The sequence below is a fragment of the Pelecanus crispus genome, chromosome 20 (genome assembly GCF_030463565.1).
Source record: "Pelecanus crispus isolate bPelCri1 chromosome 20, bPelCri1.pri, whole genome shotgun sequence".
Classification (NCBI taxonomy): domain Eukaryota; kingdom Metazoa; phylum Chordata; class Aves; order Pelecaniformes; family Pelecanidae; genus Pelecanus; species Pelecanus crispus.
In genome coordinates this window covers 4733663-4748421 of record NC_134662.1, presented here as the reverse complement: position 1 = coordinate 4748421, position 14759 = coordinate 4733663, and the positions used below count along the sequence as shown (strand labels likewise).

At 68.0% G+C, this 14759-nt stretch overlaps 1 protein-coding gene across 1 annotated transcript; it reads right to left on the bottom strand.

Annotated features, from left to right (window-relative positions):
- Positions 1 to 1980: 1980 nt before the first annotated feature.
- OCLN (occludin) lies at positions 1981 to 8774 on the bottom strand. Its single transcript, XM_075723428.1, is given in 9 exon segments — positions 1981 to 2082; positions 2239 to 2280; positions 3527 to 3698; positions 3776 to 3964; positions 4063 to 4091; positions 4093 to 4197; positions 4199 to 4228; positions 6678 to 6836; positions 8094 to 8774. Coding segments are annotated over 9 exon segments (1509 nt in total).
- Between the last annotated feature and the right edge of the window lie 5985 nt (positions 8775 to 14759).

The window sequence follows — 14759 nt, the reverse complement described above, 5'->3', positions numbered from 1 at the left end:
TTTTGGGGACCCGGCTTATCCGTGCCTGGGCCCCAGCTCCCTCCCGGCACTTTCCACTGAAGCATCTCCACTGTCGGGGCATGGGGGTGCAGGGGCTGGGGGTATGTGGGCAGCTGACCAGGGCCGTGCACCATGCAGGGTGCAAACCAAACGGTCCTTTTTGGGTGCTGCGCAGCACCCAGCATCCAGCTCAGCCCTTCCCCGCCACCTCGCTTGGTGCTTGGACCCCCCACCCCCCCCCCCGGGCTGGATCCAGCACCCACCGCTGTCCCCACGCCGGGGACGATGGGTGCCAGCATCCCCCTGTCCATGCTCGCTATGTTCCTGTGCCTCACTATTTTTTTTTTTTTTTTTAAGCCAGGTTTAGGGGAGAGGAAGACTTTGGGGGTGGGGGGGGACCAAAATCTGGCTGGAAAGGGGTGATGCTGCTGGGAGGGGGGCTTGTTCTTGTCCCCAGGGCTGAGCTGTGCCCGGGGAAGGGACACGTGGCGGGGCAGAGCCACCTCGGAGGGACGGGGAATGCCCCGGGGCAGCCCCCCCCAGGCTCTGCTTCTCAGGGGTAGCCACTGTGCAAACAGACGGAGGCAGGATTAAGCCGGGGGATTTGTCATTTAGATTGATTCACTGAAAATATAATCCTTGTTCAATGATACTAAACAAATTAACTGAAGTCAATAAAAGATGTTTCTTACAACGCTGGGGATCTGCTGTGAGTGGGGAAAGGGGCTTAGCAATGCTGAAGGTGATGGGGAGATGAAGCAGAGTGGGAGATACAGTCCCACAAAAAAAAAAAAAAAATTAAGCCTCTACAAAGCATCTAAAATTGGATGGGTTGGTTTTTTGTTTGTTTGTTTGTTTTTTTTTTTGTTGGAAATCCTGGGGGGGGGGGGGGGGGGGGGGGGGGTAGACACAACGGATGCCTAGGTGATGGTCTTCAACATAGGGGTCCCTCGGGATTAAATCCTGTTGCCCATGGTCTGCTGAGGATGAGCTGCATGAAGGGGAGCAGAAGCCAGAGCACAGGTTTGTACCTGGTCTTTAGGGAGCAAGATGGGGCATTTGGGGAACCCCAAGGTGGGATTTTTGGGGTTCCTCCCCTCTTGAAGGGGCTGGGAGTGAGGTGCTGGCTTTGCCCTGCGCGGGGGGATGCTGATGGGGCTGGGCAGCATCGCTCCCCAGCCCGTGGCTGGACCAGCCTCGGGGGGCTGCAGGGGGTCCCAGTGGGGGGGGGGGGGGGGGGGGCCGAACCAGGGGGTGCCCTGGAGCCGCTTCCCACAGCACACGCAGGGGTGCGGATGCAGGAGCCATGCAGCACCCATCACACTCAGGGCTCAGGGCAGGATCCATGCGGCACCACAGGGATTCGGCTCCACGGGGACCAGGAAGTGCCATGGCCGCGCCGGGGTGGCTGTGCAAGAGCACAGCCCTGCATCCGCCCGCCGGAGGTACCGCTCCCATGCACAGCCACGGCCCCTTTCACTCGGATTTAAAATCAATAGATACAGTTTATTTATTTAAAAAAAAAAAAAATACACAGTTTCAGCCAGTTCCTTATAAAATATCACCCCAAAAAGCAGCCCCAGGGGCGCGGGGCTCTGCCCCGCTGGGTGCCCGGCCGAGGGCTGCTCTGCCCCAGCCAGCCCGGGCGGCACAGCCCCGCCAGGACCCGGGGGGCAGCTGGGGGCTGCGGACCCTCCCCAAACATATTTACAGCAGCGGGAGAACGGGAAGGTACGGGGGGGGGGGGGGGGAACACGTACGGGGAGGGGAGGGGAGGGGAGGGAGGGGGGGGCTCGCTCCGGCAGCCATCTCTAGCCCCGCGCCCTTGGCACTGACATCGTGGGGTGGCTTTGACTCTTGGGTTTGGACTTTTTTTTTTTTTTTATACAAACAAAGGTACAAAATGCACCAAAGTCTTTGGAGGGGGTGGGTGGGGAGCCCCTCGCGCCCGCCCTGCCGCAGCGGGGAGGGGGGCACAGGCTACCCCCGCACCTTGTCGTAGTTGCTCACCATCCGCTTGATGTGGAAGAGCTTGTTGCGCAGGGTTTTGGTCTCCAGCTTCTTCGTCTGGTAGTCGGGGCTCTGAAAGGCAGCACAGGACCGGCCTCAGCCCCGTGGGACCCAGGGAGGGGGCTGCAGGCAGGGCGGGGGGCACGGCTTCCACCCCTCGCCGGCTGCGTCCCACCACCCCAGCCCCACTTTAGCTGGACAGAGACCGGCCGCGCTCCGCACACTCACCCGCTTCAGGTCCTTGAGCCTGTTGTACTCCTCTGCGACATCCTGCGAAGGGAACGGGTGGGGGGGGTCACAACCCACAAAGGTAGGTGACCCCTGGGGATGAGCAGTGACCTGCACCCCACAGCATCCCTGACACCCCACGGCATCCCTGACGCCCTACAGCAGCCAACCCCAATACCCTGCAGTGTCCCCGATACCCCACAGCATCCCCAATGCCCTACAGCACCCAGCCCCAATGCCCCGATGCCCCGCAGCACCCCAGATGCTCCACAGCACACATCCCCGATGCCCCACAGCATCCCGAGGCCCTGCAGCACCCCAGATGCTCCACAGCACCCCAGATGCTCCATAGCACCCATCCCCGATGCCCCAAGGCCCCACAGCACCCCAGACGCTCCACAGCGCCCATCCCCGATGCCCTGAGGCCCCGCAGCACCCCAGATGCTCCACAGCACCCATCCCCAATGCCCCGCAGCATCCTGAGGCCCTGCAGCACCCCAGATACTCCATGGCACCCATCCCCGACGCCCTGCAGCATCCCGAGGCCCCACAGCACCCCAGACGCTCCACGGCACCCATCCCCAATGCCCCGCAGCACCCCAGATACTCCATGGCATCCATCCCCAATGCCCTGCAGTGTCCTGAGGCCCCGCAGCACCCCAGATGCTCCACAGCACCCATCCCTGATGCCCCAAGGCCCCACAGCACCCCAGATGCTCCACAGCACCCCAGACGCTCCACAGCACCCATCCCCAATGCCCCGCAGCACCCCAGATACTCCATGGCATCCATCCCCAATGCCATGCAGTGTCCTGAGGCCCCACAGCACCCCAGATGCTCCACAGCACCCATCCCTGATGCCCCAAGGCCCCGCAGCACCCCAGACGCTCCACAGCACCCATCCCCGATGCCCTGCAGCACCCCAGATGCTCCACAGCACCCATCCCTGATGCCCTGCAGCATCCTGAGGCCCCGCAGCACCCCAGATGCTCCACAGCACCCATCCCCGATGCCCTGCAGCATCCTGAGGCCCCACAGCACCCCAGATGCTCCACAGCACCCATCCCCGATGCCCTGCAGCATCCTGAGGCCCCACAGCACCCCAGACGCTCCACAGCACCCATCCCCGATGCCCTGCAGCATCCTGAGGCCCCACAGCACCCCAGACGCTCCATAGCACCCATCCCCGATGCCCTGCAGCATCCTGAGGCCCCGCAGCACCCCAGATGCTCCACAGCACCCATCCCCGATGCCCCGCAGCGTCCCAGTGTCCCCCAAGAGCCCTGACCTGGTACTGGGGACTATCCTCGGAGATGCTGTCGAGCTGTTTGCTGAGCTGGTTGAGGTGGTCGTTGACGCTGTCCATCTCGGCGCAGAGCTGCTTGTAGCGCTTCAGGTCCGTGTCAAACTCCTGCTTGTACTTCTGGCGGGTGCTGTCCGAGGCGATGGGGGGGTAGAGGCTGCAGGAGAGGGGCAGGGTCAGGCCCCGGAGGGGCTGCTTTGGGCGGGGGGGAGCTCCCGGGGGTCCCCCCCTCACCTGGCCCACTGGTCCTGGTCCCGCTCATCACCGGACTCCACGGCCGTGGTGTAGTCGGTCTCGTACTGCGACTCGTCCAGCTCAGGGTTGCGCCGGCGCCGGCGGCCGCGGCGAGCGGGAGGCTTGGTGGGCTGCTCCCGCGTCTTCTCCTCCACCGGGTTGGGGCTGACCGCCCGGTCCGGCTGGTCGCTGCGAGGGACACGGGGACATCAGCCAGCTCAGCGCGGGGCGGGACGAGCGCCCAGGGTCCCCCCCCCGCGCCCTCCCACCCCTGCCCGGCCACTCACCCCCGGCTGCTGTAGGTCCCGGAGGGGTATGTACCCGTTTTGGGGCGGGTAGCTGTAGGAGGGTGGGCTGTAGGGCGGCGCGGCGATGGGGCTCGTCGGCTTCTCCGAGTAGGCGAGCGTGGCCGTCTCGTCCTGCCACGCTGGCCCCGTCCGCCACGTTCTTCACCTGGAGCAGGGAGGCACTCAGCCGCGTGCCGGGACGCTGGGGACGCTCGCCCGCCCTCGAGCGGGGCACGGCCCGCGGCCCCAGGCACACAGGGACACCGGTCTCCATCCCACGTGGCCAGAAAAAGCCCAGAGTGGCCACGGCAATCCTGCCTGCGGTCCTGGCAGGGGACGAGCCCTGGCAGAGCTGCAGCGGGGCATCCCGCATGGCGGGGGGGTGGCGGAGGGGGGGGAGCCCCCACGGGTGGGCTTTGGGGAGGGGGGAGCCCACAAGACGTGCCCCGGAGAAGGGCCCACGGATCCCAAGCGCTGCAGCGGGTGATGCCACCCTGCATGGTGACTGGGCGGGGGGGGACATTAGGAGACCAGCACAGACAGACGGACAGCCCCGAGGGCTCCTGCTCTGCACCCCGGCTGACACCCCCCAAGGCTTTGCCGGCGGCTGCACGCTCGCCCCATCCATCATCGCCCCTCCCCAGACCCTCGCCGCTACCCCGGCACGGCCAGGGCTCCTCAAGGAGTACGTGGGGGCTGGAGGGACAGACGTCCGTCCGTCCCTCCCTCCCCTTTCCTTCCTGGCCTTTGTGGGTTGTTTGTGCCGGAAGCCGGTCCCTGCCCGGGATGGCGGCCCTGGGGACGTCAGCCGCGAGCTCTGGCTGGCGAAGCCGCTTCCTCCAGCACTTTCCCCCTGACTAACGAAGACACCGGTTAATTGGGGGCCGCCAGGTGAGACGGCCACCGGTGGCCACCAGCGTGGGGACAGCCACGTCCCCGTGCCGCGCCAGGACGGAGGCAGCGGCAGCTCACGCCCGTTCGAAGGTCACCCGTTTATCTTGCTCCCGACCATAAACAAGGAACGAGACGTTCCAGGAGGGTTTCACACCCCGGTACCTCCCCACCGCTGCATCCCAGCAGCGGGGACGGTGGCACCCAGTTTGCCGGGACCCCCCAAGGGGCAGGTGAGGGCGAGGGGGAGCCCGGGGGTCCTGGCCCCCCCCCCAGCCGGCCCGGCTCCCAGCGGACCAGGAAATGCTTTACAAGGGAGGGACTTTTAACAAAAATAAATAAAGCAGAACAAAGGTATTTCTGCAAAATGAAAAATAAATATTAGACCTACACACGGAGCGAGGAGGCGTGGGGGACACACGCACGGAGCGGAGCCGAGCTTTCTGGGGCTCGAGAGCAACTGTTGTGCTCGACTCTGGGATTGCAGGGAAGGTTTGAGATGAACGCGATAAACGTCCCCACCCCGGGCTCCGGTGGGAGCCCAGTGCCTGAGCACGCCGGGGCTGCCCCGGTCTCACAGGGATGGGGACGGTGACAGGGACAGGGATGCAACCCTGCCCACGCAGCGATCCCTCGCTGCCCGCTGTCCCAGCTCCCACGGGGGGCCTGGGCAGCCCCTCCTCGGCCGGGGCATGGCAGCACCCCGAGAGCCGTGCTCCGGAGCAGGGGCGGATTTCAAAGGCTCCTTCCCCACGGGATGCTGCAGACTTCCCGCACCCTCCCCAGGCACCGGCTCCTGCGGAGACACCGGCTCAGGGAGCTGCAGAGCGAGGGCAGGATGGAGCACATCCCGGCACGCAGCAGAGCCAGGCTGGGACCGGCATCTCCCCGGGCCCACGGGGGCTGAGCGGCAGCGGGGGGCTCCCAGCACCCCCACCCAAGCGGCACAGGCTCATTCAAAGCCTGCACGGTGCCGGTTTGGTTGCTTCAAAGCCCCCGGCTTCCTCCGCAGCAGCGGGGTGGCACGGCCCGGCGGAGCCGAGTTAATCATTGCCGAGACTGAAACCAAACGGTGTTGACGGGCAGCGTCTCACAGCCGGCATCCCCGAGCACAGGGCGAGCAAAGGGGAGAGGACCCGGAGCCTCGGCGCTCCTGGCACCCGGCCCATCTGATCCCACCCTGTTTGTCTTTCAGGGAGTTTTGAGACCAGCTCGCCCAGCCCGGCACCTTGTGCAAAGCCTCGTGATGCCAAGGAACAGTACCGGCTGGGGAAAAAAAAAAACCAAAAAAACAAAACCCACAGCACCTAAATAGGGTGACAGGGAGGGACGCAGCGAGCACTGGGCACAGCGTCGCACCGGCAGCGATAACACCCGCACCCCGGGAGCTGCCTGCTGCAGCGCGTAAACACGCCGGGACCAGGCGCTGGGGCGGCACAAGCTGGGCAGAAAGAAGTTACTGGCACAAAGCCGTGGGTGGGCTGGAAAAGGGGAACGGCATGGGAGCGGGAATGGGATCGGCACAGTCCCGGTGCTGGGAGGAGCCCCCTGGGGTCCCCACGCAGCCCCTGTGCTCGCCCCGGCACATCCCGACCCAGCGCTGCCTCGGGCACGTTCGGCCCCGCTGATAAAGGGCAGGCAGGGAAGATGCTGGGGGGAGGCGGTGGAGGACCCCCCCCAGCCCCGGGTACCCGCCGGCACCCCCAGCCCACGCTCGGACTCACCCACTCCTCCACGTTGGGACCCTCCTGGACCACCGGCACCTTGTCCCAGTAGATGTTTGGTTTCCCGTACTTCCAGATCTTGCTCCGCGTCTTGTGAGCGAAGAAGCAGATGAGGCAGAGCAGAATGACGATGAGGAACCCGCAGACGATGGCCACGGCCTGGAGGGATGGAGGGAGGGGGTTCTCAGGGCAGGGGTCCCGTGGGGATGCAAAGACCCCGTCGCAGGGGTGTGGGTGCCCCCCACCCTCCTGGGGCTGAGTGGGAATTGCTCCCTTCGTCCCAAATATTCCCAGTGTTGGAGCCCCCACCACAGCGGGGGGAGAGGGGCCGCCCCCCCCCCCCATGCCCAGGCAGCCAGGATGGGGCCCGTCAGGGGTTCGAGGGCTTTTGGGGCCAGCTCAAGCAATGTGGAGGGTGTGTGTGTGTGGGGGGGGATTTTCCCACGGGGACAGGACAAGTTTGGGGCTCAGGGCAATCCTGAGATCCCTCCGGCATCTCCGTGCAGCACCCCGGCCCCGCTGCCGGCTCAGCCGCGGGCCAGCGCCTGCACCGCAGAGCCACATCCCTGCCCGGATGGTTTCCCACGAGCCAGATCCCTGCAGCCACCCTGAAATCGGGGCCAGGCGAGGACGGATTAGGCCACGCTTGGCCTTTGCATGGAGCAAGAGCAGCGCGGGTGCTGCGACTCCCCCCCGCCGCTGGCCCCTGCTCAGGGTGCAGGAATGTGGCACGGCCAGCCCGGCCGGATGGGAACCGGCAGCGCCAGTCCCAGCCCATGTGCCACGCAGGATCCCCGCTGGCCCCAGCCGAAACTGGGGCTGATGGACTTTGTTTTGAAGGTTCTCGCTGCCCCACTGACCTGCCGGGCTCCCAGCCGGGGCCAGCAACATCATGGGTGCTTGGGGAGAGCTGGCACCCAGCTGGCACCCTGACCCCGTGCCCATACCGGTACCTCAGCCCCGAGCACAGCCCGCCTCTGCTCCAACCTTCTTCAAATACTTTTTACAACCGGGGAGACCAAAGTACCAGATACCGGGTCTGCACGGGGACAACAGCCCGTCCCTTGCCCGAAACTGCCTGGCACAGGCAGCCAGCTCGCTCCAGTTCCTCCCGCAGCCCCAGCTCGCCCCGGCAAACAGCCGGGCTGGGATCCAGCACCAGCAGCCACCCCCTGCCCTCCACAGCCACAAAATGGTGACCGGTACCACCAAAACCATTAAAGACGGAAGGGAAAACCCCGGCTGGCCGGGGACCCGGTGCTGCACACCCATCCCAAGGGCAGGATGCGTGGTCGCCGATGCTCTCGCGCCCACACCGCCCTTGCTCAGCATCGTGTTTGAAGCAGAGCGAGGGGTTTGCGCTGCCGGTTTGGCTCAAAGAGGTGGGGTCTGGCCAGAGCTGGGGTGCACCCTCACCTCCTGGGGGTCCACGGTGCAGTAGTGGTAGAGGTACTGGTTCACGTAGGTGCTGCCGCTGTATATCTGGCTGCACATGGTCAGCAAGGGGTTGTAGTAGTAGCTGCCGGTCATCTGCGCCTGGGGGTTAACCCCCATGATGTAGACGATGGAGGCGATGAGCATGACGAAGGCCAGCACGGCACAGATCACGATGACCACCAGGTAGAAGCGACGCGAGCGGGAGCCACTCGATTTGGTGATGCTGGCGACGAGAAGCCCCAGCTGGGCCAGGAAGCAGAGCACGGCCATGGCGATCATAAAGCCGTTGGCCGCCCGCGGGTTGGTGACCCCGCTGTAGTAGCCCCCGTAACCGTAGCCATAGTTCAACCCGCTGCCGTAGTAACCGGAGCCGTAGAAGCCCCCCAACCCGTTGCCGTAAGCCCCGCCGAAGCCATAGCCGTACTCCCAGGCGAGGGTGGAGGCCACGCAGGCGAAGATGGCGATGCAGAGCAGGATGACGATGGCTTCCAGGATCCTCACCACGCCGGGCGGCGAGGTCCACTTGTAGAAGTGCTGCGGCACGTCCTCGATGTAGTAGGAGCCTGGTGGCGGCGAGCGGGCGCCATAGTCGTAGCCGTAATCGCCCGTGGGGGCCCCGTAGCCCGTGGGGGGGCCGTCATAGGACTTCTTGCTGAACATGGTGGAGGTGGGGTTCGGCACAGGTGGGCAGCGGCGGAGGGCCTGGTGGGAAGATGGACGGAGCCGTCGGAGCTGGTCCTGCACCGGGAGGTGCCGGCACCGGCACTGCGGCCGTGTGAGGCGGCACTGCCGGGTTTCCACGTCTCCGCGTGCCCAGCGGGGACTTTGGTCCTCTGTCACCAGCCCGACGGCACCGTCAACAACCGCCCGCCCGTGCCCAACACCACGCCACCAGAGTCACCGCCGCTCATGGGGAAACTGAGGCACGGGGAGAAGTGACTCACCGAGCATCTCCCAGCAAAGCTGCCAGGTCACACCCCAGCCCTGCCCCATGCACGAGACCCTGCCACGCCGTCCCCAAACCCCCCCAGCCCACCCGACCGCAGCCACCAGACACCACCTGAATGTGTTGGATTGTTTAAATTCTAATTAAAACAGAAAAGCTCTTACCCAACACTGGCGCTAACCCTGAGGGTTCCTCCGTAAGCAGATCTGGCTGGATTTAAAAAAAAAAAAAAAAAAATACAGGGCACATTAGCAACACCCCAGTGAAAAGTGGCAAATGGGTTTTCAAAAATTTGTTTTCAAAATCGATGCAGAGAACCCCCCAAAGAGGAGACCCACACCCCCCGATGTGAAGACCCCGCGGCGGGGAGCAGTGCAGGGGAAACCTGAACCCTCGTGGGAAACCCAACGTGGCCACCCGCTCCCGGCGGTGCCGGGGCTCAGCAGGCAGGATCAGGCCCCTGGGGTGGGGGGCACCCCTTAACCCACAGTGAGGGGAGGCACCAGGGGTCTGGGGTGCAGCTGCGGTCCCAGAGGTGCCCCCAGGGGTCCGGGGCAGCACCTCCCCAGGGTGGCCAAGCCAATCCCCCCCTCCCCGCTTCAGGGGGTCCCAACCCTACCCCCCACTCCGTAAATCCCCAAACCCCGGGTGCATCCCACGTGTATTAACCCCCAGGGCTGCGGTCTGACCCCCCCCAAACCCACCGGGGACCCCCGCCCGGGGCACAGCAGAGGTGGGGACCCCTCCCCGCGCGGGGCTGGGGGGTCTTGGGCTCCCGGAGCAGGAACCCGGGCAGGGCGACCCGGGGCACCCCGGTGCCGGCGGGGGAGGACACGGGACCGGGGGTTCTGGGGGTCCCTGCCCTGCTGCAGGGGCACCGGGTGGGCAGAGCCACCCCCGGGAGGAGCCCCCGGGAGGAGCCCCCGCCTCTCGCCTTCCACCTGCCGGGGCTGCGGCCCCGGAGCCGGTGGGGATCCCGGTGGGGACCCGGAGCTGGCAGGGACCCCGGTGCCCACGGGGAATCTTGTGCCCGTGGGGACCCCGGTGCCGGCAGGGACCCCGGTGGGGACCCGCTGCCGGTGGGGACCCCGCTGCTGGCAGGGACTCCGGTGCCCGTGGGGATCCCGGTACCGGTGCCGGCGGGGACCCCAGTGCCGGTGGGGACCCCGGTGCCCGTGGGGGCCCCGGTGCCGGTGTTGGCGGGGACCCCAGTGCCGGTGGGGATCCCGGTGGGGACCCCGGTGCCCGTGGGGATCCCGGTGCCGGTGCTGGCGGGGATCCCGGTGCCGGTGGGGATCCCGGTGGGGACCCCGGTGCCCGTGGGGATCCCGGTGCCGGTGCCCGTGGGGACCCCGGTGCCCGTGGGGGCCCCGGTGGGGACCCCGGTGGGGACCCCGGTGCCCGTGGGGACCCCGGTGCGCGCAGGGGCGGCGGGGCAGGACGGACCCCCCGGTGCGCAGTGGGGAGCGGGGACCCCCGGTGCGCCCTCCCGTACCGGGAGCTCTCTGCCCCCCCGGGGCCGGGGCCGGGGCCGGGGCCGGGGGGTCCCGTCCGCCGCGGAGCCACTCACCTGCCCGCGCCTCCGCCTCTTTGTTCACCTTAAAATGGCAGCCGCGATCGGCGGCACGGCGGCGGCCGGGCGCTGCTGGAGACCGGCCCCGGCCCGGCCCCGGTTTCCGCCTCCGGGGAGGGGTGGGATGGGGGGGGGGAGCCCCGGGGGCCGCCCCCGCCCCTGCTCCCGCCGCTGCAGCCCGGGCGGCTCCGGCCCGGCCCCTCCGGTGAAATCGGGGTGGAATAAGGGGGAGCCCTGGGGGGTGGGGGGCACCCCCGGCTGGGACCCTGCACCCCCCGGGGTGTCCCGTCCCCCCCGCCCCCCGCGTTGCTTTCCTGGGGACGGGAGGGTCCCATGGGTGCTGGAGAGTCCCATGGGTGCTGGGGTGGGGACGCGTTTGCCCGGTGCCGGGGGGTCCCATGGGTGCTGGGGTGGGGACGCGTTTGCCCGGTGCCGGGGGGTCTCATGGGTGCCAGGGGGTCCCATGGGTGCTGGGGTGGGGACACGTTTGCCCGGTGCCGGGGGGTCCCATGGGTGCCAGGGGGCCCCATGGGTGCTGGGGTGGGGACGCGTTTGCCCGGTGCCGGGGGGGTCCCATGGGTGCTGGGGTGGGACGCGTTTGCCCGCTGCCCCCAGCTGCTGCGGGTGCCCCAGGCTGCACACGAAGACCTCCCCAAAAATATCACCATGTTTTATTAAAACCGGTTCTGGCTACTTCTGCAGCTGCACCCACTGCCCCAGGGTGGCGGGGGGGGTGGTGTCGGCTCCCCAATTCACACGGGGTGAAGTGAGGGCACAGCCAGGGCCCGGCTCCCACGCTGGTACAGGTGGCACCCACCCAGCACCCGGGGCTAAGAGGCTCCCCAGGGCACAGAGCACCCAGAGAACCCCAAAACCAGCAGCACGAGGAGCCTGCGGGTTTGCTCTCCGTGCCTGGGTGGGTGCAACAGCTGGGTGGGCGCTGGGTGCATCCCTGCAGCGTCGCCACCCCCTCCCCAGCACCCAGCCCCGGGGGTGTCCCCCCACGCCCGGGGTCATCGTCCCACGGCGGCGGTGCCGGCCGGTGCGCAGGCTCAGAAGAAGACGGCGCTGTCGCGGGCGTCGCGGTCGTACTCCTGGATCCGCGCCTTGATGTGCGTCAGCTTCTTCTTCAGGTATTCGCAGCGCTGCTGCTTCTCCAGGAAGGCCGAATCCTGCCAGCCGGACTGTGCTCAGCCGGAGGAACCCTGTGCCGGCACTGGGGTCCCACGGTACCCTGGGGACCCCCCCCTCTCCAAGCATTGGGGAGGGGGGAGAAGCACCATGGGGAGGCCGTGGGGTCGCAGCCCCCCAGCACGGGGAGCAGATTCTGAGCCCTTCCCTTTCTCACCCTCTTCTTCCTCGCATACTCGTGCCAGGCATGGGCCACCCTGCTCCCATCCTGCGGGGCAGAAAGACACGTCCCCGAGCCCCGGGGGCTCAGCAGGGCCCAGCATGGCCCTAACGAGGCGGGCAGAGCTAACGAGCCCCAGGGGCTCGGGGGCAGCCAGCCTTCCCGCAGCACCGCACCGGGAAAACCTTGCCCAGGGCGTAGCCGAGAAATGCCGCCGCTCATTAATTTTCCAGCAGCTGCTGGGTGCCTTTGAGCGCAGCTCGTGCCTCTCAGCTGCAGGAGCCTGGGCGTCCGCACGTCCCCTTTGGTCCCCCCTGCCCGCTGCAGCCCCCAGGCTCATCCCACATCCCCGCAGAGACCGGCCAACTCATCACACCCACCATCGTTCGCAAGACGCGCGGTGCCCGCAGCCAGCACCCACCAAGGGACCCACCGTCCTGCTCGGGGCACGCCGGGGCAGCCGGCCCATCGCCGCCTCCAGCTCGCCGAGCCTCTGCCGCGTGGCGCGGAGCTCCCCGAGCAGCTCCGTGTACTCCGCCAGCTGGTCCTGGAAGACGCCCTTGTAGCCCTCCCGCTGCCGGGGGCTCCGGATCGCCGGGTACTTTCTGCACCGCCACGAGGCCCGGAGGCTCAGGGTGCGGGAGGGAGAGCCCAGGCGCTGCCGGCACATCCAGGCAGGCAGGACCCTCTCGGTTGGGTGTCGCGGGTCCCCAGGGCTCCGTAACACCCCCGTCCCGCGGCCGTCCCCATCCCCACGGGAGTCACTTACACCACGTAGTCCGGGAGCGCACGTGGCCGGGGTGCCAGCCTGGGGGGGATGGATCCAGCCCCCGGTTTCTCCCCGTCTGCGGCGGGGGGGACCCTCCCCGGGGGTCTCCCCAATGGCATCACCTCGTCCTCAAAGGTGACGCGCCTGGCTCGGGCTGGCGGAGGCTTCAGGACACAAGGGAGGGGCGTGAGGCTGCGCGGCCACCAAACCGTACCGGGGGGGCACGGCGGGGAGGGGATGACCACCCGGTGCTTCGGGGCCACCTCGCACCTCCAAATCTGGAGGGACAGCGGCTGCCTGCGCCCCGGCCAGGCGACAAACGCCGGCACAGCTCCCCCGGGGCGATGGCGTCGACCTACACCGCTGCCAGGCGCGGGTGGCACCGGATTGAGCCCCAACAGGGCTGGGGGGCCAGGAGGATGCTGCGGTGGCCCCCAGCCCCACGAAGACGGTGGGGAGCAGCCAGGCCAGACCGGCTACCTCCAGCCCCCCCCAGCAGCCCCGGGCAGGACTTCACGGAGGCACGGCGGGGGCCCAACACCTCCAGCCCAGCCTGGGTACTCAGCACCCCTGCACCCGGCTCCGTACCCGGCAGCCCCGGCTCTCCGGTGGGGCGGGTGGGCTCGGCCATCGGCTCGCAGCGGCTTGGGGGTGATGGGGGTCCCGTGGGTGCATCCGGCGGCTGCTTCGCTTCCCCGCCTCCGGGCTGAGCCCCGCTGGCGGAGAAGCCTCAAGGTGAGCGGGGATGGGAGCAAACCCCGCGGCGAGGTGACACGGGTGGCGGCGTTACCAGCCCTTTTTGCGTGCCTCAGTTTCCCCCGCAGGGCACGCTTGCGGCCTGGCTCCGAGCCGCCTTCCCTCCCCATGGCTCGCCGGGGATTTACGAGTGGCCACTGACACCAGGAGCCATCGGCGAGCCCCGACCGTGCCCCAGGGATGTCACCTCCCCTGCTGCGAGCCCCTGGGGCATGTCCCAGGGCTGCCAGCCCAGCCCAGCCCCTGGGCGAGCGGGAAAGCACCCGCTGGTGCTCCCAGCACCCAGCACCCATGCTCCGCCGGAGCCTCTCCACTCAGGAGGAGGGGAAGGATCCCCGCTGCATCGCTGCTGGCCATCCCCACCACCGCCAAGGACCCTGCGGATGCTGCTGGGCTCGTGTCAAGCGGACCAGCCCCGCTGCGTCCCCCCCTGGGGTCTGCGTCCCCCCCATCCCCATGCCAGCTCCTGCAGGACAGCGTCCGGCCCCCGAGCCCCCGCTGCCGGCGTTACCTGCCCGTCTCATGGCGGGACGCGAGGCCCGGCGTCCCTCGCCACCGCCGCTGCCCGCGGCAGGCACCAGCGGTTAAACATTAACAGCAACGCGCCACCCCGCAGCGGGGCATGGGGCCCTGCGTGGGCAGGATCCGGCCCCTGCCCCCCCCCAGCCTCCACCCTGCCCCGTGCCCACCAAGGGTCGCATCCTGCGCCCGCCTTCTGCGGGCACCGCGGGTTTTGGCTTTGCAAAGTGTCGGGGCTGAGCGGCACGAACGTCCTGGGGCTCCGTACGAGGAGCCCGGGGCATCCTCAGCCCCATCACACCCCCTCCCCTGTGCAAACGCTGCTCTGAGCCCCCCCAAACCTGCCCCGCTGCCGGCGAGTGGGGGGCTACAAGCTCCCAGCCCTCTCAGCGCACCCCCCGGCGGGGTTTGGAGCCCCCCGTGCCAGCCCCATCCTCCCCCAAGGTTCCCAGGATGGAGGAGGGAAGCCCCTGCAGCGAGGGGAGCTGCAAAGATCCCCCCCAAAGCACCCCCCCGGGACCCCATCCCACCCCGGGACCCCATCCCACCCCTCCCGCCGGGCAGGGGTCCCGCTGCCGCGAGCAGAGAGCGACGCGTCCAGTTCAGCCTCCTTTAATTTGCGCCTCAGCCCCCCCCCCCCGCCCCCGGCCAAGGGGCCTGGCTGGGGAGTGGGACCAGCCCCGGGGGGCCAGGGCCGCGGGGGTCCTGGCGGAGGGTCCTCGCCCACCCTG